At 45.2% G+C, this 27,302-nt stretch overlaps 1 protein-coding gene across 3 annotated transcripts in view; it reads left to right on the forward strand.

Annotated features, from left to right (window-relative positions):
- Positions 1–200: 200 nt before the first annotated feature.
- col16a1 (collagen, type XVI, alpha 1) overlaps positions 201–27,302 on the forward strand; it is a 75,177-nt gene continuing 48,075 nt past the window's right edge. For 2 of the 3 annotated variants that reach the window (XM_030411444.1, XM_030411443.1), the window contains exons 1-5: positions 202–525; positions 6,970–7,109; positions 18,428–18,496; positions 18,586–18,703; positions 26,747–26,870. In XM_030411444.1, coding sequence (XP_030267304.1) covers positions 7,034–7,109; positions 18,428–18,496; positions 18,586–18,703; positions 26,747–26,870 — 387 coding nt within the window. In that variant the 5' untranslated portion in view covers positions 202–525; positions 6,970–7,033. Of the gene's footprint in view, positions 526–6,969; positions 7,110–18,427; positions 18,497–18,585; positions 18,704–26,746; positions 26,871–27,302 lie in introns of all 3 variants that reach the window. The other variant, XM_030411442.1, reaches the window with a different exon arrangement.

Here is a 27,302-nt window from a genome sequence, read left to right on the forward strand (position 1 = left end):
CAGCGCTGTGTGCACAAGGTGATGTCACTATATGTTTCACTGGGGGGGGGGGGGATCTCCCAAAGAGAGGGAGAGGAGTGAAAAAAGAGACAGGAAGAGAGGTAGACACTGAGGGAGAGAGCTGGAGAGAGAGAGAGAGAGAGAAAGGGGGAGAGAGAGAGACAATTGTGCAGCTGCAGGAGAGGTAGAGAGAGCGAGAGAGGGAGAGAGAGAGAGAGAGAGAGAAAGGGGAGGGGAGGGGAAAAGTTGGACTCGAACAATCTTGCAGGAACTTTTTTTTCCTCCTTCTTCTTTCCTTTCTCTCAGTGGAAGAAGCCTCGGGAAAAAAAAAAAAAAAAGAAAAAAGAAAAGACGAAGAGGAAGTCAAGGGGGACCAAAGCAGACAGACAAGACAGACAGACTCACACTGGATTACATTTGCATCGCAGCAGCAGCAGACTCCCCGGCCCGGTCCCCTGGATACAAACGCGCATTTACTGACGGACTAATGTGGGCGCGTGTCCGTGGAATCACCAGTAGTTGAAGGTATGTCTTTTTCTGGGCTTTGTTAGCGTCGCAGTGAATGCACATCGCGTGGAGGGAGTGAAACTTTTTGTTGGCTGAAACTTTGTGCAGTGGCTTGGTCCTGCAACAGGCTCAGACTGCGTGGAGGTTATCAGAGGCGTTTTTTTTACACGGTCAGATGGTGAAGCAAATACCACAAAGTCCCTGCACGCTGAGCATCGTACAGCAGATTCAGTGCAGGGATGATCATAGCGATGCTAAAGAAAAGTGCAATGATTATAAGTGAGCATGACCAACTTACTTTATCCCCCTGGAGAGCAGTTAAGCTGAATCTGCTGAGTTGCTGTAATATATAGCAGTGCCGCATGTCTTTATTGGGTTTGTTGAGTAACATTAAAAAAAAACCCACAAATACCCTATTTGGTATAGCTGCTGGCTGAAGTGATGCTCATTTTCCCCTCACATCCAAGCCAGGCCTCCATGCAACTCATTCTGAGTTGTCACTGTAAACCTCTGTGGCTTGCATCCAACATCCAACCCCTGTGGCATGGAAAAGCCCCCCCCCCTCAACTCCCAGCAGCCATGTGTTTGGATCTCCTACATGTCATTCTGGTGGAGCAATGTCTTGAGCGTGGGATAGCGCAGATTCGATCAGTGTGTCCGAAGAAAATAAGAATTAACCGACTTTGATCCTCTACCTGGGAGTAAGAGGGAAAATGCTGGGGAAGGAAGCTCGAGTGCCACGGTCACATCTGTTTTCCTCATGAGTCAGCCATCCCATGTTTGAGAAAGCCACAAGGGGTTCTTGAAAGTTTTCTGAGAGCCACCCCCGCCCTCCCCCTCTCTGAAATGTGGAACAGCCCGGTGGATGCATGCGTTTAAAGGGGCCACTATCTAGTTTTCGCGGAAGAAGCTCCAACTCAGAACTTTTACATCAACAAGGTATTTTTTACAAGCCTCAGATATTTATCTTTCCCACAACTGAATAAACAGGCTGTTCTCAGAGGAAAATAAGATCCCCAGAACACATTTTGAAGCTAGAAAAGTGACAGGGCCCCGCCACATATAAACAAAGTAAAACAATATGGAATTGTTCTGTCCTTTAAGGTCAATTTGTTTATTCTGTTCATTCAGCAGTTGTTTTATTCAGTTTGTTAAAGCATGATAAAAATCAGTAAGTGGAGATCTTTCTCTTCTGGTGTCATTCTCACTTACAGTACACAACATCTTTTCTAACGGGGTTATATTAAGGCAAACTCAACGTAAGGACCCTGGTCGTTAATGTATGGAGGCTCTTCTATGGTGCAGAATCTCCAGGGATGCTTCGCTCCCCTGCAGTAACAGTTTCCACTCCCTCTCCCGACCTTGGGGAATAACCCTGTAAATGTTACAGATCGGTCTGCTTGAATTTGAACTGCAAATTAAAGCAACACTCAATCTGTGCGCAGATAACTTGTGCAGTGTTTAGCCGTGGGCTTAGTAGTATCCGTTTCACCGGCTGATTCCAAGCCTGCGCTGTGGGCCTGAAGCAGAGCGCATCACCCACTTGACTCTTTGCCATATTCGGGTCAGCAGTGACGCGAACGTGCAGCTCATCAGAAACCTGAAGCGAAGAAAGGAAGCCGGTCAGCTCCCTGCTGAAGGATGAGTCAGCCATGCGCAGCGTGGGGTTGAGGCGAGCCAGTTCATGTCGTCAGAGTGGGCGTCACTTCACATCATGAATTACCAAAAGCTCCCATCTCAGTGAAGCTGGCCCTGAGCAGAGAGAAGTTTGTATCTATGCAACACTCTCTCCTGTTGTTCACTGTCTGCAACTGTTTTGGCCTGTTTCTCATTCACAAATGTTCGAGTCAAACACTGAGAATGTGAGACTAGTAAAAACTTGCCTCGGTCTGCATTGAGTGTCGTGCAGTTTCCAAGTTTCCATTACTCTCGGTCAGTGGATATCTGTAGTGTCTATCAAAGCCTGAAGGCATCTTTAGATACTTTTATCCTCTCCCAGTTCCCCGCTGCAACAGGCCTGCAGTGCACTCACAAGGTTTGGCCTGAAGCGCAAGCCAAGTTCCTGGAGCAAACAGTGTATGTGAACACATTGTTGTGTTCATGATGACGTGACAGAAGTACAGTGAAGGGAAGTGTTTGACTGTCAGAAACATGTAACAGAGATTTTTGATACATCCCATCCTATCTGGCAGAAAGAAGTCCATCTTTTTATTCCATGTTGGCAGCACTGCTGTATGTCTGTCTGTGCACTATATGACTGTCAGAGCTGTCACAGAACAAATCCTAATAACTGTAGTGATTGCTAAACTTTTCCCAGTGCCGCTAGCAGGCCAAAATGTTCGCTCGTTATCTGTAATATCTACGGAACGTTTAGATGGGCTTTTTTGGAACTTTTTAGATGATCCGTCCAGATGCTCAGATACTTGGGCAGATGACAGCATTTATGCCATAGGCCCATCATGACCAATAGCGATGCAAAAAATGTTACCCCTTTCACACTGGACACGAGGGATGTATATCGTTAGGATTTTATCGATACCGATACCGATACCGATACTCCTTATCGGTATCGATACTTGCCGATAATCTTATTGATACTCCAACATGTAATTTTGTGTAAAAAAATAAAGACTTTACAAGATGTTAAAAGATTCAACCTTCTTTGTATTACCACAAGGTAATGATAAAGCTTCAACAGAATAGAAGCTATGCAATTACAAATACTAGCACCGAGCAGACAGGAAGTCAAGCACCGAAATAACAATATAACATCCGGGTACTTTCAAAATAAAACACTCTGTGTTGCCACCAGCAAAAAAAAATCTCAAAATAGAGACAAACACAAGCTCTTCTACTAATCCTTCGGCCAAGAACACTTCCTGATGTTGTTTTTGAAAAACATACCTATAACTGCAAACGCGAGTGATTATGTGATTATCGTGGAAACTCCTCGGCCTCGCGGCGCCAGCTGTCTACCGTACTGCACCATGGCGGACTCAAAACGCAACCGGTGGGGGTTACCAGATGGTGGATGGCAGGGCAAAACCGCATCGGAGCCGTAACGCAGCGGCCAGTATCCAGTGAAAATTCAGGAGCGCGCGCATAGTATGAAGTTAAAATGAGTGTTTGATTACTATAACAAAGTAAAGTTAGCAGCCCAGCTACAGCTAAGACTGCAGCGCCGTGGCAGCGGCAACCGGTTTTCATTTCTGCGACGTTAAGTCACAGAGTTTGTTGTTAAGTTTGTAGTCATTACAGTTAGGTAGACGTTCAAAAACCATCCATGTCAAAAACCAATAAAAACTCATAAAAAAAAGTAAAAAAAAAAAGAAAGAAAGAAAAGTACTGATAACAGTACCGTTTGTCCAGAATCTTAACGGTACGGCACAATTAGGAGCGGGTACCTAAAAGTACCGGTCCTTGGTATACATCCCTACTTGACACACAATCCGCCAACTTCCACTAACATCTGGCTTCGTCTTTAACGCGAATGGGTGTTAATAGCTTTCACTCCGGCGTCAGATGATCTGCTCAAGCTCCAATCGGCTGTGATGAAACCACAACACCAGGGTGGACGTGCTATTTCTTGCCCATGTCAAGGCGCGATGCTGTGACATGTGTTGAGCCTATGGACTCTGGCTTGTTAATACTTTTCCATCCATCTCTGTTCAGGCAGCACTTCAGTCAACAGTCATTGTTCAGTCGCAGAGTTTGAGACCTTTAATGATCTTGTAAACTGACTTTGTGATTCTGACTTCAGTAGTGCATGTTGTAAAGAAGGTTTGTGTCACTGTGTGTTTGTCTGGTAGGCTTCACGTTGTGTCTTTTTGACCTCTGCCCCTTTCCTTGTCCTGTAAATTAACGTGTCATGCCTTCACGTCCATTTACCTATGATGCAGGTCTGCTGTCTTACTGCTGCATCTCAGTCAAATTTTAGTCTACTTCTCTGCTGAGAAAGCTCTTTCTCTGGAGGCTTCAGTCAGGGTCAAAACCTCGCCGACAGATCAGGAGATTGTTTTTGCAGCCTAGCACCGAAACTTGACTGTGTGTGTTTGTATGTGCGAGGTAGAACGGGGTAGATTAGAAGCGGGATAGCCTGTGAGTGAGCTGTCCATCAATCTACTTGCTGCAGTGTGTTGAGAGCGACAGCTGGAAGGGCATGACTGACACATTTACGCCGGGTACTCCCATTTAAACAGATGCAAAGTAGACTAAACAGTGGGCCTCTGGTTCACTGTTATTTAATCATCCGTGTCCGGGTGGCTAATAAGCAATTCTCTTGTCAGGCCACAGAGAGGACATGTTTCAGTTAACTCTGTCAGAGTGTGTTCCTCTAAACATGCCTGTGTTGGGGCTGCCGTTCCATCTGTAAGCGGCGGCAATGATGATGAAATGCGTGACAACCGAAATTGCTAAGCACCGAACACAAATTACCTCCATTGTTGTGTGCCACAGTATCAGTGCCGCTTTTGTTTGTCTATTCAAGCCATAGAAAGGACTGGAACTGATAGCTGTACAACACATAGAAAGCAGGCAATGGGTCTGGACCCGGAACCGAAGCATCTTCGAGAGAGACAAGTAAACATAGATGTCGGTCAACACTTTTGTCCTGCTCCGGTCTTAAGGCTTGTTGTGCTGGAAGACGTTCAAATATGTCATTGTCTTCCTTCCTGTATTGACTTCATACTCAGTGACCCGGTGAATCGCAGGCCCGCTTACTGGGCTCACGGCCAGCCCAACAGCCAAACCCAATGGCCTAACCCCGTACTTCCTTTATCTGCTATAGCCAGCCGGGTGGCCGCGAAGCTGCAGATGGAGTGCAAAAAGAGAAGGAGGAAGAGAGACATCCATGGCAACACATATTAGGAAGCCTATTAAATTGTTTTGGATTATGGCCAGACAATAATAGCAATGAGCTGTAACTTTTCCCTCAGCCTGTGTTTTCTGGACTGTGATGCATTATGTATTATGTACTGTGTGAACTTTCTTATTATTGTGATCATGTGGCATGAAGCCTATAATAATGGCTGCCGCTTCAGAGTGCTCAAACACAGCCGTCGAAGGCTTTGATTAACCTTCCGCCCATCCAACTGCAGGGGGAAACTTTTCTCCTTGATGTTTAGCTCGCAGCGACTTTTAAATGAGAATTGTCCATGTTGTCGAGATTTGTGAACACGGATAAATTGGACCCCGACGTGATTATACACCATCCTACACAGCCCTTTTTCCTGGAATGACCCAGCCTTTTCAAAATGTAAGAAAACAAGGGACGCGACCAAGCCCCTTAAATTGAATGCATAATTCACTATGTGGGGCATGTCAGGCTGTCCCGGTTGTTTCAGAACATATTGTGAAACATTGTCCTCCACCGCATCGCCTGTTAGCAACCCAGTCAGGTCAAGCTAGATGGTATTCACGCCGTGTCCTCGGCCGGGCAGGAGCACCACATTGTGTACCCCTCTGGGGAGCGTGGGGGTCATTTCTCCTGGCAGACGGGACAGGTGTGTGCACGGAGACACAGTCTGCTCACTGCCTGCCTTCAGGGCCCTGCTGTACCTGTAAACACTGCAGAGTAATCGGGTCCTCACACATGCTGAGGGCAGGTCCAGGTCAGCTGGGATGTGTTTATGCAAGTCGGAGTGGGAGGGTGTGTTTATGTGCGTGCATTCTTGCGTGTGTGCATGAATAGGAGCTGTAGTAAGAGAGAGGAACCGAATGTAATGATTATTTAGACGTGGCACACATTTTGATCTCTGCATGACTGTGTGTGTGTGCGTGCGTGTGTGTCTGTGCTTGTTGTTGGGCCACGTAGAAGCATCTGGCGCAGCACAAGTATGGCTCCAGCGGAATAGTCTCCAGATGTGTTTGTGTGTTTTGGACCCTTAGTCTGTTTGACTCTGGACCAACCAGCCTGCATGTAAATCATCTGCATTGTGCATTTTGCCTTTTTCTGTGTCGCATGTGTGCATTCGGTATTTGTTTGTTCGAAGCCGTATGTGTACTTTGTTTTTGACTCCAGGAATGGTTTCCTGAATAGTCCTCATGAGTGTGTGTGTGTGTGTGTGTGTGTGTGTGCGCGCGTGCTCACTTAAGTGTACTTTCTCAGACATATTTACATGCATGCATATATGTGTGTGTGTGTGTGTGTGTGTGTGTGTGTGAAGCAGCTGCCCAGTCAAAGGCCAACCAGATGGACAGGATAATGACTATGATCAGACTTTATAGAGTTACACTCTTTAATGAGGGACATTCTGGTTAATTCATATGCCACTAACAAAGCCCGCATCATACCACATAATTAACACATCAACTGTGACTGACTCATAAATATACATCAACGTCTATTTAGGAGTCAAGCATAATGCACAGCTGTCGGCCGAGCGAGCAGACTGGGTGGCATGCTGACAGAATGTGGGGAGGATTTGACTTTTTTGACTTTCTCTTTCTCTGTTCATCCATCAGTCGGTGGCTGTGGCGAGGTGAGGCGAGGCGAGGCGAGGCGAGGTGTTTTCCCTGAAGTGAAACCATGTGGCTTCTCTGCTCCACTCTGACTCTGTTGGCCCTCAGCTTTGGATCATGTGACGAGCTGACGTCCGAGCAAGGTGAGTTTCCCGATCGATGTGTTATTAAGACGCGCTCAGCCTCGTTTCCAGGTTTGCCAGAAAAGCTCTTTCCCCCGCGTAGCACCATCGTAAAATAAGCAACCGATTTGTATCCAAGCATGTGTGTTGACTTAATTCTGTTTATTCACCCATCTGTCCACAATTGCCTTATTTAGCTAGGAACATAATTTCACCTGTTCACATAGCACTGACTGCTTCTTCTGCATCGTCACCTAAGACAGAGGCCCCGCAGTGACTGGTGTTCGGAATAACTGAATGGGATAGCGCTCTGAGTTTACGAAAGGTCCAGTTTAAACGAGAGCACGTCTTTACGAACACCCCCCCAGGCTGCGTGCCATGTCGATGTATCTAGCTATCAAAGGACACTAGAATCACATCAGTCCTCTCATTTAACTCTCTCCAAGAATAAACAGAATTGCAATGATGTCAAAGCTTTATCAACAAACATTTAAAATACATCAAGTTGTACGTTTATTCCGAACAACCAAAAGCAACCAACAACCAAAGCGGCTCTAGAGTTCTGTTAAACTTGTTTAGTTATCCAATATCACTTCCGCCCACCACCAAGGCTGTGGATACAAAATGTTAATGGTAAAGGCCACAAATGACTAATTGCTTCTCGGAACAGAACACCTTCATTTGAATGCTAACACAGTCACAAAGCCATTAAAACTGGTGAGAGACGTCAGTGCAATGTGGAGTTTTGTGCTTGACCAACTCGTAGAGCTTTGGAACCCGTCTGACTTTGATGAAACTGTGTCCATTTGCATCTCTTTGTGTGTGTGTGTGTGTGTGTGTGTGTGTGTGTGTGTGTGTGTGTGTGTGTGTGTGTGACGGGGCCAAAGGCTGGAATGAAAATGAACTGTAATTACAGCCTCTGTCTGTTTGATGCTGATGGCTGTTGGTGGCATTGTTGTGAGGCTTTGGCAAGGAGGCGTGTGTGTTTACCGTGTGTGGTTGTGTTCCTCTTCACGAGCCATCAATTATTCTTTTCTGTCTTTATTTTTATCTATTTTCTTTGTATTCACACACAGGCACCTTCAGTTTTATGTCACCGTCTGTATGCACTTAAATGAGATTGTGATCTCGTTCAAATGCCACTGTATTTATCTGTAGGTAGAGAATGTGTGTGTGTGTGTGTGTGTGTGTGTGTGTTTTTGAGTGCAACAGAGACAGAAACAGACAACCAAGAAATCAAGAGGCAGAGAGGTGAAGAGAAATCTCTCTTTTGTTGGCTTGTCTTATTTATTTATTTCGCTCTGAACTGTCATACTCCCTCATCGCACTGTCAGTGTTCTCGGGGGGCCGGCTCTGTGATATTACTCGGGGGGGCCGAGCAAACCTCCATAGCTCATGGAGCTCTAAAGGGAGCTTTGTGGAAGAGCTTTGTGGAAGGAGGGGGGGTCCCTCTTGGGAGACCCTAGTCAGAGCTTTTCAGCCGAGCCTGAGTCAGCTCGCAGCTCCCCTGAGTCCTTTCCCCCAGTGTTTGAAAGAAAGTGCTTTTTCAAGTGCAGCTACAACACTTTGTCACAGCGAGCACCACACACACACTCACACAGGCTCTCTCACACACACACACACACACACACACGATCACCATTCTTCTGACTCATCCAAATCTTGACTCGCTGGTAATTTGCTGACATTACAGCAGGGAAGCAAGTTTAAGTAAAACTGGTGTTGAGGAGTTGAGCCGGATGATTGCACTGCAGTTCTGCGCTGTATCGGCCAGAGACACTTAGTCCCCATAGTTCATATAAATTGCTCACATCCCCCCCTTACTCGTAAAATGCTGCTGATATGTTTTGGGGGGTTTTTGTGCACCACAGAGCCTATGCTGTGTCAAGTAATGAATTTATGTATTGATTTTATTTCACTCTGTTTCTTTCTGTCTTGGTTTGAGCTGAGTTGTATGTTTTGTGGTGGTAATGAAGTGAAGCAGTGATGAACATGTTTGCACAGAAACAAAAGTCCCAGAAGACAAGCAGCATGCAGCAAAGACAAATGTACATTGCACTGAAAAAATGGGAGAATATAAGATTGTGTTCAGCTTATGATACTAATTACGCTCTCTAGCCCCTCATTTACTCTCATAACAAGTCAGTAAGTTTGACTTTCTGTAAAGGTGGAATGAAAAGTCATCCTAAAACAACACTAATGGGCTACTTTACCTTCTTAATGCAATGACTGCAAACAGGATGTCTAGATGGAACATCACAAGGAAGGACAAACATGGGTGTACACCAGTATCAGTCAACAGAGTTGTTTGTTTCACAGAAAGAATTGTCGAATGACAGTTTTCCAGGGAAGTTAAATCAGCATTGGGTTATTTCTCTGACCAGATTTTGTCACCAGGACTAGCTGTCAACACAACAGTGAATCATATGTTTAATGTTGACACGGTGACCATGTTAACAAGCATTTGCCAACATACCAACTTCGGAACTCACTGGCTATTGTCTGGTGAGGATTGGGTTAGGGTCCTCTGGAGCCAATGTTTCAGGGGCTTCCGGTGTAGACAGCGGATAACTGGATAACAGAGATACGGGCCAAGACTTCCTCTACCTAACAGACCAACAGGCAAATTTAGATGAGTGAAACAACATTGTGGCTCGACCTTGGCAGTAAGGCCTAGTGTTAGAACGGGTTGAACAGTGTAGAAAATGATCATTTTGCAGTAATGCAGCTTTTAAAACCAAGAAAAGATAACACTTATGCCATATCACAATCCAAAGACGATGTTTAGTCGCATGTGACTTTTACGATATTTACGTACATATTGCCTGGCCCTAATTTCAGTTCATCTCTTTACATTTGTATATATCAGCAAATGAATGCAGAGCAATTTTAAAAAAGGCTGATTAAAAGCTAAATCGCCATCAGGAGATAGGCATGGGTCCTGAAATTGCATTTCGGCTGATGCATTCTGCCATTCGACCTTTTGCGCTGTGCACAGACCGTTTACCGGCATAAAAAACAGTCATACGCACATTTGTAGAGATTACTTATTTATTGAATCCAACACACATGGTGCAACAACATTGGTATTCATTTAAAATCATGTCTCTGGCTTACCCGACAAAGGCAAGTCCAATATTTACCCTCCTTTTAGTCCTGTTTAGGTCTCCACCGACTCATCCCGTGAAAAATCTCGTCTTCTGCTGCTGCTAAATGCTCCACTTTCTTTCCCTGTCTGCAGTTTGATGCCGGGCTGTAGTGTGCGGTGGGTTTATCAGAGCTTTATCACTTAAAGCAGCATCCCGCTGCTGGAAACGAGGTCGATGAGAGCAGTGAAACTCAAACAAAACATTGAAGGCGCAGGTCAGAAAACCAAAAAAAAAAATTATCTAAAAGCCCGCATACTAGAGCCGACAGGAGCTGCAGTGTCAATTGCTAGTTATGTTATCACTATTAATGACCCCTATAACAATACATGAAGAGTCATCATTTTAACCATTGTTCGGAAGAAGATGTGCAGATGAAAAGGTGAAATGGAAGTTGGAGAATTTGCCACATTGTTGTCGCTTGCAGCAGTACTTTTGTCAGTGCGTGCTACATTGGTTGAGAAAGCTGAGTTTTCTGCTGCTTTCCTCCTCCACCAGCTAAGTAAGTGGTGTTAAAGAAGGAGTACAGGCTATTTCAGTTTGGAATTAGCTTCTTGAGCCAGGGAGTGTGCTGCCAAACAAAACGTTCTCTTGCTTGTAAACTAGCTCCGTTTCTTACAGCAAAAATGGCATCCCGATCGCAGAGGATGTTATGGACGAGGGTGCACAGTCGATGCGCCGCGCATCCTTGTATATGTCATGACAACACAGCTTTTTCAGCCAATCTTGCGCACAAGGAAGAAGTAATTGCTCGGCTGACAACATTTTCCATCAACACTGATTGGACATGGGCGTAAAAGCGTCCCAGTAAGTGTTCACTTCATGGCGTCTTTAAAGCAATGTCATTAACCATTAGTTCTGTCAAGACCGTGAGTTTGCCATTTTTATTTGAGGGAGTTTGAGAGATCCTTCGTCATAAAAGTTAAGAAGCCTTAATTACCAATTTCCACTGCTGATGGGCAATGTTTAGAGCTGATAAGGAACCTTCAGGGTGTGACCAGGCTGGTGTGTAGGCGACAGCAGGCTGTGTCCTGAACATTACTGGCAAATGAGCTCGAGCGAAACACTGTGCAAAATGTGCACGTGGAACTTCATCAGAACTGCTTACAGAAAGCATAATTAGCAACCTTGGCAGACAGTTATGAAGTTCAGTACTGCGCAGCGCATAAGAGTGTTAGACGAGTGACCACTGCTGACAGACTAATATTTGAAGCATGTTTTTAAACTGGCCAACCAGCTTCTTTGCTCTGATGGTCCAATCCGGCCTCGGCCCCCACTATGTATACGTTGAGGATGCCAGACACGTCACACAGCACAATCTCATTGGAGACGTGTACGGACTTCTGCACGTCACGTCTAAGTTGACTGTAGTTAAATGTGTGTGTCATCAGTCCAGCCTGTGTGTGTGAGCTTGGGAGAGCGTTGAATGTGGGCCAGAGGCCTACGAGGGGAAAATGAGTGAGCTCATCCCTCTGAAGTGCAGCGCTTTAAGTCTTTCCACTCCCCTGTGCTGCAATTTTATCTCTGGAAACCCACCAGGAATGTTCTCTCTTGTCTGCCTCATTTGGCCGAGAGGGCAAGCGAGGCAGACACTCTGCCTCGGTCTCGGCCCTCTCTTTTTGTCTTTATCTCTCTCTCAGTTCATCATCCCCCCCCCCCCCTCATATTCGCCACACATCGGCCGCATTGAGTCTCCACTGGCTCAGTGCATGTGTATCCTCTCTACAGTCTGCAGGTTCTTTTGCTTCAGGTGCCAACTCTACATTTACCTCTCTGTTTCTTTTTTTCATAGCTAATGTTTTTCTGATTTTGGATCATTTTGGAGGTGTTTCCAACTCACAAGGTTATCCTCTCAGCTGGCCTAGCTGGCTTTCCAGAAAGCTCTGCATAGGCACATAACAGTAGAACCGTCGGCGCTTCGCTGCTAGCTTTGGCTTTCTTTTTTGGCAGCTCTCCCAAGAATCTTAAAACGAGCAATGTCGACCTAACATCGCTAACAGTTGCCTATCTACAGTAAAGTTATAACTGTGCTTTTTGCATTTACAGTTACATTCAGGACGCTTTTGTCCAAAGCGACTTTGCAAATCACAAATACATTCATACACTGAGGACGGGAGCAGACCAGCACATCGGGAGCAGTTTGGGATTCAGTATCTTGCCCGAGGACACTTCAACATGCAGACCAGGGGAATCAAACCAGCGACCTTCGGATAACAAGTTTGCTTTCTATATGTTGTGAATAGTTTACTTTGTATTTTTTTTACAGCCTATTAAAAACAAGCCATAGCGACCCAGCGTTAGCATGTTGCTAGCCAATATCGCAAACATATGTCCATCTACAGCGTACTACTACACAGTTACCTCAGTGCTCCATGAATCATCAACAACATTACCCAGCATGCCCCTCTCCTCCCTATATGTTGCATGAGTTTAATAGCTCTGGGAGATGGAGGACTCCTCCTCTGAGTCTGACTTTTCTGCTGATCAGCAGCCCGGTCCAATTATCTTGGAATGCCACATTGTAAAGCACATTCAATAAGCACCATACCCTCTTATTGCTATCCGAACACCACACACTCTGACACTGTGTGCACACTTCTGACCTCTCCTCCCTAATGAAAGCGCGCTGCCAAGTGTTTGCCGCCACGAAAAACAGAATTAAAACTCAGTTGGTTTCAGTAGACCCTGGCCACAACGAGGCGCTGGTAGATAAGGCCAGGGGTTCCATAACACTTCGAGGGCTGTTAAATAAGAGGCAGGATGCAGGAAAGGTCACACATTACTTATTTTAGCTGGGATATTGCAGAGGGTCAGCTGGAGTCGGCTAGTTTCTCATAATATAACTGCCTGTGTGGTAGATCTTTGTCGAGCCATTATTACATTCCAGTTCCCTAACTTTCTGTTCCGCTCGCTGCATTTCATGATCAGATCACCCAGGTTTGTCCTTGTCGAACACTTTTTACTTGTGCACCCTGCAATTTAAGTGTAATAACTGTCTGTATACATCAAAAAGTAGTGCCTCACTTCTCTAAAGACCTAAAAATGTACTGAATTTTTATCTCTGGCAAGGTGGAAACTTGGGGGGGGGGGAACACTCACAGCGGCGTGCTGCATGATTGCCAGTATGGTATCATTACCTGCTTTGGCAAGACTCAGACGCAACCCATCAAAGAGGAAGTGAACCCAGCCAAGACCATCCAATCTCTTTAAGGCTACATGCAGCTACTAGCGGGATCCTGGAGCGGCACTCGTACTGTGTGCTAATTAACTTGTCAACAAGCAAATGCTTTCCTTTGATCACAGCGTGAGACGAAACGGGGTTCAAGTTCCGCAGTGTGTCCTCCGCCTTACTGCCAGAGTGCCCGAGTATGCAACAGTCCACTCAAATATCATCCACCCTCTCTGATCTATGTGCAAACGGCCAGTTTCTCCCTAGAGTGAGAGTTAAAGTCTGATGACAGCATTTAGCGCGTTTCACAGACTTTAGGGTTGTAATAAGTGTTTGAATGTTGTTTACCAAAGTGATTTACTCCTGAGCAAATGCAAATCATGCAGTATACAACCTGTTCTTTCCTGTCAATCAGCCTGTTGGAGACAGAGCCTAAACTTGCTGGCAATCTTTATGCAATGGGTTTTGAATCCAGGGACCACTGCAGAACATCTTGGCCTCAGCTTTTCAGGCTTACCTTTACATTATCAGGCTTTACACTTAACATTTATCAATTCAAACTGTGGCTTAACAAACCCTCATTTGGATTTTGCCACCCCCGTGAGCCTCAGGACCCTGACACATTGATATCGGGGACGTCGGTCAGCGTCTGTCAGTGCGTTTACATGCACATCTTAGTCAGATTACAGCCATAGGTCAACTATGCTGCTCAATCAGACAACTGCAATAGTCTGAGTATACATGCCAGTGAGAAAATCGAATTATTGGCCGAAGCATGTCATACCCGGTACGATTGGTGGTGCTGTACCCATTTCATCTAGTGGTAACAGAAACACCTCCGGCTGACCTCTTTACGTCACAAACTGCCTCGGAATTCGAGAAAGATGACGTACAAAGAGCGAGATGAAGCTACATCTTTGTATGTTTTGTATATGGTGTACATGATAATTACACAAACTAGATGCACAGTGGCGCTCTTCTTGCGGTGATTTCGGGGGAAAGACATCGCCGTCCTTCTACTTTCGGCTCAGGGCCCCGAGAAAGAAATCTCGCGCCTGCGCAGAATGCAAAATCCAATCAGATCCGATAGAACGTATACATGCAGGAGTTATGTGACTATCAATCGAATAATCTAGGTGTTTTAATTCTACTGTGAGAAATCCGATCCGGTCCGATTTTAGTCAGACTAAGGTGTATTCATGCATCTTAAAAATCCCATCATAGTCGGACTAACACAGTAATTTGGTTTTCTTGAGTGTCTGAGCACTGAGTGACTTGTTGCAGTGTTTCCTGTCCATTGGCCCTCGTCAGCGGCTGAAGTGAATCAAGTTTGACGTTGATCCTATATATTGTTTTCTCCTCGGTTTTGTTTTAAGTTCCTTCACTAAGTGGAGCAGAGGAGAGGTTATACAATAGTTTGTCACTCTTGCACATCATCATTTGCATGAAATCAAAGTCGTCTCATCTCCCCCATGTCGTGCTGCTTAATGTTCCGCATCCCAGCGGCTGACGTCAGCGTGCAATTTAACCCACCATGGCCTACATCCCTCTCCGGGGCTCAGGACTGCATGTGTGTACGTGTGTGTGTTTCTTACCTTTTAAGTATACTAACTTCTAGCTACGTTACTGAAGGATGTTGAGCTGTCCGAGCGCGCTCAAATACAGCTCAGACCGATCAAAGTCGAGCCAAGCCGTGCACTGTAGATCATCAGCTTGACAGGATGTCCTACAATGACTCATTCTCTAGGTTTAAAAACACCAAATATAACAGAAGTCTGAAGTCAGCCAGTCTTTGCATCACCTCAGAAAGGAGGGGAGACAAAAAAAAATAGCCTTCAGAGCGCTTGTCCAGGTGTTAAAGGGCACGTTGCTTTTCGTCAAGCAACACCTCTCTCGCCTCCCATCCCCATCTCGTCGCTTCCCCCTCAGTTTCTGCTCTCCTTATGTTTCCCTCCGACTCGTCTCCCCTCCTTCCTCTCCTAACCGTTCGTTCTGCTTCCCTCCAGCCACGATAACTCCTGACAAAGCCTTTATCTCCATTGTGTCTGATGGAAATGGGGCAGTGGTGAACAACAAGGGGAAAAAGAAATGCGGAGTAAATGGCGTCGACAAAAAAGGTCGATCTCACCATCTCCTGACTTCAAGAAACCTGCGATTGGGAGATGTGAAGATAAGCTCTCGGCGTGTGTGAATATGTATGTGTCTTTAAAAGGCGGCGGCGTGTCTTTGTGGGGCTGCAGAGAGTGTACTTAGTGCTGAGTTGGCAGATAAAGGTTGCAGGATGGACCAGTCAAGCTATAAGTACAGTGTGTGTGTGTGTGTGTGTGGGAGAGGGAGAGAGGGAGAAAATAGTTTATGATAGTAGTTTTTGATGTCTCAGAAGACTCTAACTCGTGTATGATACTTGTTACTTTGTTCAGTAGCCGCATTCAATCCGCGCAATTTTCTCTGACTTTTCATCTCCGGTTTCTCTCTCGGCTTCCCACAACACCACCGTTTGACAGCTCTTTCCCCGCACCTTGATTTGTACATGTCGACAACAATCACAAGTACAACACACCGCGCAGGCAGACGGACTGAAACGCGCAGCTGTGTTTTTCAAACGGGCTCCGAGTTTTAAAACCAACGCGCACAGAAGCTGCAGGGTGTCGAGCGATGAACTTGATTATAGGTGATGAAGCGCTAAATGTGATTTAATTCTTTCTCGAGCCGCATTGCGTGAAATTAAATTTCTTACTCTTAATTAAAGTCAGTTGGATGTTATTATTTGAGTAATTACATTATGCTCTTTCCCCCTTGTTTTGATGTGACTTCCAGCCCGGATAAAGCTAAACTGTGGCCCGGGAAGACCGTGCTGCCGTTGCACGCTCCGAGGCACCACGCAGCGCGCTCACTGTTTCATCCGAAAGATGACTTTATCACTCTGAATCCACGAAACTAGGAGACACAGAAACATTTGTCTTCTTTTGTTGAAAGTGCATTCAGTGTCTAAGAAAGAACTCTCTTCCTTCAAGCCTTTTGTCTCCTCTTTAAAAGCAACAGTCAATAGCGACCTTCAAATCAATCCCACATCTGAATTAGCGCCTCGGTTTTCTCCCTGCACACACAATTGACCGTCAGCTGAGCCTCATCCTTCTCAGGCGCGGTTGCCATCCCTGTCAGTCTTTCTGGCCTTGCACAGTTCATATGCAATTTGGAGTAATGACATTGCAGTTCATACGTTTGGCAGATTTACCCCCTCAAAAATTTGCAGGGATAGAACAGGATCTAGCCGATGAGCAAAGATAATGTTGAATGGAATTAACTGAAATGAACAGGTTTGACCACCTGTAGCTACCTAGCACAAGATCATTCTAACACTACCTAAACCACATTTTCCGCTGACTTTTTAATGTTTCTTGATAATTCTTTTTAACACAAGACAAATCCCTGATTCCTGTTAGCGTCCCCGTCAGCCGATGATCCATTTGGTTAGACGACATGAAACAAGAAAAGAGCATTGTCCCTAAAAAACACTTTTAAATTAGAAAAGGCTGATGAGGAGCAAGGACTCTGGAATCAGAGCTGCTGTTGTTGCCCTTCACATTGATGTTTTGGTGCATTGGCTCCCAATATGTGTGTTCCGGTCCTCGAAAGGTATTTTTTAGATTTAACAATAAAGATATAGTTAGCTCGTCATGACTCTTGCCTCTGGAAATAACACTATATGCTGCATGTTGCCGGTTTACCAGGAATGCTAATGTCTGCAGCTTGTGCTGGAGCAGATAAACATGAAGTTTACACCAAGTGTTGTGGGCCATATTCGGATGAAGTGATATCCTGGTTGGATCTGACTGAGAACCCGATGACACGATGTAGTAGCTGACTTCTTGGTTTAAATATCACCGTAAAAGGAACCTTAAATAACAAAATGAACATCTGGTCGAATTAAGACAGACTCAGAACTACAAACTCATTACGAAACTGTTAAGAACAAGGGTCGTTTTCGCATAAGCTTGCATGCAATCCAACTTGTTTTTGAAACCAGTGGAGAGGAATGCAGGTTTGAGGAACTCTTGCACTGTCCTCTCCAGGACCTCCATCTGTTTTTTGTACAGTCAGTGAGTTCAGCCTCCGTCTCTTTGAGGTGTTTGACTTGGTTTTTGGTTTTGGAGAGAGATTAAATTAGACATCAACCGTCAAACTCTTTGGATACAGAGATTCGTTATTATCTGGTCCTAGTGGACAGCTCTTCAGCAGGAGGTATGAAAGAGGGGCACTGAATAAGGTTAAATTAAAATATCTGACCTTCTGCTCACACATTAATGATTTAGAATATTACTGACAGCAACGCTGCTCGGAGGAACATGATTAGGTTTTATTTTTGGTTGACGTGGAGCCCCTCCTGCCTCAGGATTCTCTGCAGATATTGTCCAAAAAAAAGTATTTTTTTGAGAAACCATGTCCTGTAGAACGTCTGGCCCGGGGCCTCGGTCCTTGGCCCCAAAGAGATCAATTAACTGTGGATCACAGTGATTCACAGGGTCCATGTCTACCTGTACTAGCCCGTTTCTCTTCCACACCTCTCACATCTCCCCCCTCGCTCTGACAGGCAACACTTTTCTCTGTAACCTCCCCTGACAGGGTGAGAACATATCCATCAAACAGGGGCTACCCCGACAGACAAGCTTGGTGCTAGACAACCTGTCAGACCGGGCTGTGTGCCTCTCTGCACAGCTTTGCCCTCATGTTATCTTGCTCTCTGTGTTTTACACTCTTTTTGACTCTCTTTCACCCCCGCCAACTTTCTCTGCCTGTCTTCCAGATCGATATATCTGTTACTCTCAAATGCATGTGTGTTTTAAAGTTGCTTGTTCTCTCTCACGCTGACTCTGTCCACTCCGCCCAGTAGTAAGTGTGGACTTCTCCGGAGACTGTTGTGCGCTTCTTCTACCTCATGAATGCTTGAATCATAGCACTTTTACTTTTTTTGCTCACTTTCTGACCTTTTTTTTGTATCTGCCTCTGTTTTGTTGTTTCCACAGATGTACAGTGCCCATCCTTGCAAGTGGACGAGTGGAAGTTTCCTCAGACCGCCAGGCACAACATCACTGGTGAAAAAGAAAAACCTTGACTAAACACACACGTATGCCTCTCTGAGTTGTATTCATGTGGGTGCTGATGAATGCCATTTGCTTGTCAGGTTTTAATCTGGTGAGGCGATTCTCTCTGCTCAAGAGTGCAGATGTCAAGAAGATCCGCAACCCTCGCGGGCCCGTCATCCTCCGCCTGGGCAAGACCGCACTCCTGCGCCCCTCAGAGTGAGTTTACAGCACACATTGTCCCTCACCTGCTCTTTTTTTCCCAGCACCTACAGACAAAACACGTCCCCCACAAAGACATATGCAGTGGCATTCACAGACTTTTTGAAGGGCAGGGGCGAAAAGAAGGGCACTTTAGCGTGCGGTTTGGCTTCCAAGAAGGCACTTTAGCGCACCTTTTTGCCACCCAAGAGGGCAGTTTATTATGTTTTAACCAGCTAAGGGGGCAGTTTAGTGTGTTTTGCCAACCAAGATGGCACTTTGGCGCGCGTTTTGGCTCCCAAGAGGGCACTTTAGTGTACATTTTGGATCCTAGGAGGGCACTTTAGCACGCGTTTTGGCTCCCAGGAGGGCACTTTAGTATGCGTTTTGGCTCCCAGGAGGGCACTTTAGTGTGCGTTTTGGATCCCAGGAGGGCACTTTAATGCGTGTTTTTCAACAATTGGGCCACGAGGGGGGGCAACTGCCCCCCTGCCCCCCCCCCCTGTGCACACCACTGCATATATGCACAGCTTTGGGTGGCTGAGAATGCATTACAGGAAGTGAAATAAAAGTGTATTTTCTGCTGGATTTTCCGCTGGATTCCGCAGGTCTGTGTTGGCAGGCTCTTGCTTTTCATGCCATGTCTGAGCAAAGAGAAAGGCAGAGAGACTGAGTGCCCTACAGCTACCCAGCCTCTGAACCCTCACTCAGCATGTCAGCGCCGTCCAATGGCTGTCGCGTAAAAAAATAAAATAAAGCAGACGCTTGGCAAACGATGCACCACGGGTCATTCTCTGATTGCATTTCCAGATACACCACTTCATTTCTCTCGCCACGGACACTTGCTTGTAAAGCTTAGCTGTGACAGCCTTTTTGGTTTTCCGGTTGCGACCGCATGTACTTATTGTGAGTAGTTTTTTTCAAATGAACTGCCTCTCTCATTTGCTTGAGCGCACGCTATGTGAGTGATGCGTTAATTAGTTGACATGATGCTGCCGCCGGTAAAAAAAGATGTTGTTTTTTTTTAAGTTACAAGCATATGAATTTAATAGCAGTGCTTGAGAGCCTGAGCTTGTTCTCAACTTGTTTCTGGGCGAAAAGAGACCTGCAGCCATAAAATCCAACCGAGCAAAGCTTCCTTGCACAACATGGTTTAGCGGCCTGACATGTTTTAATTATGCTTTACTGGGTATTCATGCCGTTATTACACAGTCGGCGGGTGTAGATTGTGTTTGGAATTGCGTGACAAGTGCTTATTAGGCTTGAGCGCTGGCTGTTTTTCACTCCTCTGTTTTTTGGGGGGGGTTTTTTTGTTCAGTTCATGTGAATTATAGACGTTTTTTCAGGCGGCTGAGCTTCTTTCTACCCAGCGATAAAGCAGTTTTTTTCAGAACTTGCCAATTGGGTCAGCCTAGAGTATTTTATCACCCTGTCCAGCACTGTGAGCTCCACTTGCTTGAAGGCCCGATAAATCTGTCTACAAAACAGTCTTTTTCGGCAGAGACATTTTGTTCTAAAAGTGTCACATATATTGTTTGTCACAGGCTTAGAGAGTAGTCGTCCTTATGAAAAGGAAGGGGAGGGGGGGGGAGACAAAAAAAAGAAAAAAAAAAAGCTGTCACTTATCAGGAAATCAGAATCTTTGGAGCCAAAGTGGAAAATCCAAGATGTTTTTGTTTTGCCTCTAACCATAACCCCCTCTCTTCTCTGCTGCTGGTTTGGGAGTTTGTTATGGCGCAGCGTTTATTGAAGTTGTGATGCCATCGAGAGCTCTGCTGCCGGTTTTGTCAGAGAAGAATGCTACCTGGGTGACTTCTTTTCAACTCAGACAGAGAATAATCAATGTTTGCACATCAGCCTTGCCCGGCGGCTGCCTTTCATTCTGCTTCCCTCTATACATAGAACGCACTGTCTTCTTGTGCGTGTTTCCCAAAATGACTAAACAGAATCAGAGGCGAAGTTTGCTTGTTTTTCCTCTCTCTCTCTCTCTCTGTCGCCTTCCCGCCTCGCCAGAAAGGCACATGGAATCAGAGACGGCTGCCTGTCTTGTAGTCATAACGTTCCCTTTCGCTAATTGTTTGCTTTTATATTTGTGGGTTTTTCTCTTTTCTTCGGAAATTTAGGTTGTAGTGAAGGGTTTCGGGCGTTTGGACAGGCAGCGTGGAGGCGGAGAACAGATGGGCGATTAAGGGATGTAGCGGCGAGGGAACAAGAGGGTTAAAGGTTCAAATCCAGGCAATAAGTGAATGCATCAGAACAAACCCTCAGGCTTGTTCTATGGCTCCTTCTCTCAGTGTGCTCAGCATTTATACGTGTGCGCTCACAGGTCTGTGTTTGCAATTGCAGCATCTTTTTTCAGTCAGAGTACAAACCGTTGCTTTCTGAGACTATATAACACGAGGCGTCCACACAGCCCAGGCTTCCTGTCACTCAGGCAGCTTTTTAATTCATCGCCAGCGAGGTTGACTGAAGTGTGAGACGTGTGTTCAGTTATTGGAAAGCAGCATTTTGCTTTGTATCAGAGGCTAATCCATTCCGTTAATCCGAGCTAACGCAGATGAGTGGCAGCCAGATGAAGCTACTTGTCTCTCGCCTCTCTCGGTTGTTTGCTGACAGTGAAATGGGCACCAGTCACAGCTGGTCACATGCATTTTAATTTCCAGCAGAATGTGATCTGATTGCTTTGGGCCTGTTTTCTCTAACGCAGCGCCGCCGTGCAGGAGAGAAAAGGAAGCAATGCTGTGATACCATGACACGAGGCCAAGATCACAACAACCGCTTGTGACAGAACTGAGAAGCGTTTAATACATTAGGCACTCGTTATCACGCGGCAAAAGAGGCTTGTAGATTTACTTTCTGTTAAAAGATCAGAAAAGACAGAGGTGAAGACGCTGGTGCAAGTCGTGTAGGAGGTGAAAAAGAGGAAAGCTTGAGAGAAGAAAAGCGATTACATTTTCAGAGGATAATACAGAATGCAGACGGGGGATATGAGTCAACAGGGAGGTTGATTTTTACAAAGATGTTTAATCTTACATCCGTGGGAGGGGGCTGTCTGACTAATGCTGACATGGCTGGAGGGATGGCGATCACAGTTGGTTGATTGGGCTGTTACTCCAGCCACTTAGGTCCAAACCAAACCATCTTAGCAACTGTCTGACAGATTGCCATGACGGTTTGTACCCACGTTCATGGTCTGCAGAGGATACATCCTGAATACTAAAGTGATCCCCTGAATTTTCTTCTAGTGCTACCAGCAGATAGACATTTTTGGCTTTTATTGAAGTGTCTGACAACTTCCAAATGGACTGAGATGAAACTTGTGTGCAGCAATTCATGGTGCCCAGAGGATAAATCCTCATGGCATTAGCAGTCCCCTAGCTTTTCACCTTGCGCCATCACGGCATGTGATTTTGAGGGAAAATATTTCTATAACTTCCCAATCCATTTGATTTAAATTTGGCGAACACCATTCATAATCCCCTCAGGATGTCTTGTTATTGCTTTATGACAAAATACATTGAAAAACTAATGACTAATGTTAACGGACGCACACTCAAGCTAAGATGGCGAGCGTGGTTTTGTCGCTTTTGCGTCTGCATGCTAGCGTCTCCATCATGAACGCGTTAGCATGCTGATGTTAGCATTTAGGGTGACACTGTATGACGTACCAATCGTCCACAGGCTTGCATAGGCAACCGAGAGAGACGGCGAAGGACTCATATTTCGTGTGATGTTACAACCCGCTCACATATGGCCAATAAAAAAAGTGATTGACACGTGAAAATTGCTGCAAATTGTTAAGAAGATTTCCTTTAACAAATAACAGAATGCTTAATAAACCATGCATCAAGCAAAGGGTGACTGTGAAGTTGCAACTGGTGTTCATGATATCCTGTGTAGTTCATCTATAAGCATAATCCGGATGGCCATGATAAAGTTCTGAAGAATGCATATAAACCTTTTACAATTGTTGAATAAAGATATAGTTTATACAGCATTTCATTGTTTGTTAACAGTCAATGAACAACTAAAAATGCTACCCTTTATTTATGACGGTTATTATAAAGCCCGTGATTTAAAAAAAACAGTGTTCCATGTTTGTGCTGTTGTCTGAACTCTTCAGTTTCTTCCTGAAGCTGTATACATACTGTAGAATAGATAATAACCACTGAGAACAAGCTGCAATGTGCAACAACATTTGACCACTCCAGCATTTCTTTCTTTCAAGTCTCAGCTTCGAGCTGTTTAACATTCCTCTCAGTCAGGTGTCTATAAGACATTCAGGGGTAGGAACCCTCTCCGCCGAAAGGAATTGATTTCCGGCGTAGCCAGAGCCCGGTGTAAGGGTGCCTACATACCTCTCCAGGTGATATTCCCATCTTAAATCAGAGATCTGTTTTTTCAACATAAGATTTTCCTCTTCCCCCTGTGTCTCTCTGGCTTGCACTGACTTTCTTTAAAAAAAAAAAAGAGAGAGGAAGAGAGAGAGAGAGAGAAACAGAAGTAACTTTCAGAGTTTGGAGAGGCTAGATCTGAATCTGTCTGGCCCATACTGAGTGATTTATCTCCCCATTGCCTGTGTGTGTGTGTGTGTGTGTGTGTGTGTGTGTGTGTGTGTGTGTGTGTGTGTGTGTGTGTGAGGTTTATGTGTTTTTTTTTGTCCCAGGACTCCAAATGTTATCGGCCAAGGTTAGGTACTTCCCACTCAAAACTCAATAGTTTGTGAGTGGTTTTGTGCCCGGCAGCTCGTGTCACTAATCCACAGCAAAACAACTCTATTTTCAACGTCGCTACCTCTCTTTCTGTCTTTACACACACTCTGTTTCCATCCTCATGTTGTCTACCTGCTTACGTTTTTTGTGGGCTACTTTCAAACTTCAATCAAATTTCATAGCATGTCCAAAGTGTTTTGATCGCTCACCACGGTTTTCTCTCTCCCTCTTAGTCACCACGTTCAACCTTTTCCCTTCCTCACCTTTTCTCCTACTCATCCTCCCTTTGTTTTGACGTCCTGTAGTTGGCTGTTTTCCCTTGGATCTCCCCTCAGTCATAAATCACTGTCACCCCACTTCTAGGAGTGGGAAACCAGCTGCCAGCATCAACATTTCTGTGTGTGTGTGTGTGTGTTTGTGTGCGTGCGTCCAAAGGGAGGGAGAACGAAAAACGGGAGCGAGGGAGAATATTTCAAAGTGTTCGCCATCTCAGCGAGCATGCATTTCGCCAGGCTTGTTTGTGAACCCTTCATCTCTCAATACATCCGCACACAGCCATGCGCTGAATATTTGTGAGTGTGTCCGTGTGTGTATGTATTTGCGCGCTTAGATGCCCTTGACCAAAACTGAAGGATGAGGCTTACCGGACTGTATCTGCTATGAAAATTAATGCCAGGGGGTTACACACAGTGGGGCTTCGCATTGTACTGCTCGCTGCAGTTGCGCACACGATGTGGGGAGACGGGCAGGGAGGGAAGAATAGGTTGGAGAAAAAAAAAAAACATGTGAAGAATATAAACAAGCTCACACAGGCAACACGCGTCGGATCACTTTGTCACGGCACCCATGGGCATCAAAGGAAGATTGTAAAAAAAAAAAAGAGATTCTTTTTCATTTGTCAAAGGCTTAATTGGGTTGATGTAGGCTGTCTGGCTGGCAACCAAATTTATGTTAAGATAGTTAGCCCTTTATTGTCCCAGAGTGGAATTAGTCTTCACAGCTCGCGCATGATGAAAAAACACTTACAAGTAGAAATGCAGGCGATAAACACCTGTGCACGCGTGCAGCGCTGACGTATGTTGTACAAATAGCCCACAGTCGTGTTGTAACAGTTAAGGAACACAGGGTTCGTACGGGTGCTTGAATTCCTTGAAAGTGCTTGAATTTCACTGTTGTGTTTTCAAGGTGTGAAAAGTGCTTGGATTTTAGCTTAAGTGCTTGAAAGTGCTTGACATTATATATCTGTGTCTTGGCAACATTGGGATCAGACTGGATAGTTTTCTTATTACAAGGAGAAATAAAATCAGTGTGTGTGTGTGTATCATCACACATGCAGCCTGGTAACAATAGAGAAGGATGGCTGAGGAGAAGGTGAATTTGATGCAATTTGGACTGATGACACGTTTGATATTAATAAACTTTGATAAATAAGCGAAAAGCTTATAAAAGTGTACGTCAAAAAAGAAAATTAGAGGTTCCTCTCAGGTCTCTCTTTGTCCCGGTGCAAGTGTACCTGAAGAACGCCAAGTGGTTTCCATTTTTTAGGATAAAAAACTTTGTGTTCTCCTTTAATTTTAAAGTTTTTGCTATCATGAAACATAATTTCAGATGTTTACAGCATAATACAATGTACATTACTGTGATAAAAAGTGAAAAAATAATCATGAGTATATATATTCCTGTAGATATGTATTTTATCCCAGCGATAAGGTGCTGGAAAATTTTGTAAATGACCCTTAAAAGTGCTTGAAAAGTGCTTGAGTTTGACCTTGAAAAATGTGTACGAACCCTGGGAAGAGGCTGAGCACTCTTCAACACCTCCAGCTGTGAGGCACCGTACATCCCAGACCAGTCTGTCCCTGCCAGAGCAAAACAAGACAGTTGAACATGTCTAAGAGATCAAGCGTTACTGGGATTAGTAACCTAAATCCCTTACAGCTTGTGCTACTAAATAAAGCAAATCACGCCGAGACAAGAAATGTGCCTCCCGGGCTAGGTAGCCTCCTGTAAGCTTAAATTTGTCGGGCAAGCCTTTAAATGCTGTATCTTCATGAATTTGAGGGTGTGTGAGTGCCGCTGCTTAACAGTAAGTCACTTTAAAGTACGTCAGGGAGCAGCTTCATACCGTCTGTAGTCTGTAAACAAGGAGCTGGTGGATGAAGAGCGGAGGGCAACAGGCTGCGCACCTCCAGCTTCTCAGCGAGGTGACCAACCCTTTTTTTCCCCTCATTAACATTATCGGGTTCCCTATTTGCGTTGGTTTTAAGTCACGGATGTTGCCAAATGGTTGCTTTTGTTTTACACTTCGGCAACAGATCCTCCGCCATCATCTTGCCGGTCAGCTGGCCGTGCTCTCATCAGGCTAGAAGCAAAATAACACCCCTTATATTGATTTTAAAAAAAGCAAATCAACGGGGAAGGCAGTGGGCAAGTAATGAAATCTGCGAATGCCCGACCATACATACAAAACACCGGCAGCACCAGCTACCGCGGTAAGCCTACTTTCCATTCCTGCTCCAAAAATCCCCCAAAATCACCTAGATGAGCTGGAGGTGAGCGGCTGACGGTTTGTAAGTGCGAGTGATTTCTAAGACTGATAAACGAAGTGGACGAGGTCAATTTCTAGCTCTTCATCAGTCTCCTTCCTGTTCAGAAAATAATCCCCAGAAAACAACTTTACACTCGAATGCTGATTTGGACATCAATCGGTGTAGTCGAAGCTTTGAAGCTTGGAAGCATTCAGGTCAGCTCTAGTAAAAAACTTCCAGACTGCAGGCACACGGCATTTCAAACCAAAATCTCCACTCTTTAAACACAGAAGCTGTTACGTTTTGTGTGTACGTCGCTTTGGAGTTGTCTAAAGGCACCTTTGGTAGAACTTTGCTGCTAATTGACTGCATTTTTTCAATTGACTTGCCCGACATTTTTCACCCCTACTAACAACGATCAATAAGGTATTATAGTAAGGGCTGCTGCGTCAAAAGCGATCCCCCTTTCACACGTCCTGTATCTGTAAGCAGGAGAAAGAAGGAATATGAAGAGTGGAGTGAAGAGGTGTCATTCGCAGCATCCACTTAAAATAAAACTCTATACTCAAGTTTCTAACAAAGGGCTTGATGTTATAATTTGCAATCCACAAAGCCGAGAGAGCATCATTTTCTCAGACTTTCTCAAACTTCCTCCCTCGCAGAAGAGGATATCAAACTGTTTTCACAGCGACTGGGTGACATTTCACAAAGTTGGTGGAGTTCCACTGTAAACTTCCCCACACACAGTTTCTCCGTCTCTCATCTGCCACGTATCGAGGAGTGCCTTCTCCCTGACCCCTTTCCAAACTTCTGATTTCCAGTCAGGTGTTTCCTCGCGGCCTCCCTGAAGAGTTCACCCTGATCTTCACCCTGGCACTGAAGAAAGCCGCCCTGAGAGACACCATCTATCTTTTCCAGATTTCCGACCAGCAGGGATACCCACAGGTGCCGCTCACACTCCTTCTCTGTCTCCATCCCTCCTTCTTTCTCGGTCTCTGTCCCTTTTGTTCATCACGCCTTTTGTCTACTCATTCATCCCGTCTCCCATCGCTCTTTTGCGTAGTCATCCACTTTCCCCCTTCGATTTATTTCCCTCGCGTGACACCTTTTTCAATTCTCTCTCCCGCTTTCATTCCACGCGCCTTTTGTCCCCTCTCTTCTTCCGACGCTCTTCCCTCGATCATCTCCCGCTCTCCTCTTTCATTCACCTTCATTGTTATTCATGTGTATTCCATGATGAAGCGCTAGAGTCCCTCAGAGTCCCCATAATCACTAAGAGTCTCGGGCCAGATTTAAATACTCAATGTGTATGATGGATGGAGGCCGAGGCGCCTCATTAGGAGTGATTGATTGGCTGTACTGCTGGCGTGTGTAATT

This window comes from Sparus aurata, chromosome 3, assembly GCF_900880675.1.
Source record: "Sparus aurata chromosome 3, fSpaAur1.1, whole genome shotgun sequence".
Taxonomy (NCBI): domain Eukaryota; kingdom Metazoa; phylum Chordata; class Actinopteri; order Spariformes; family Sparidae; genus Sparus; species Sparus aurata.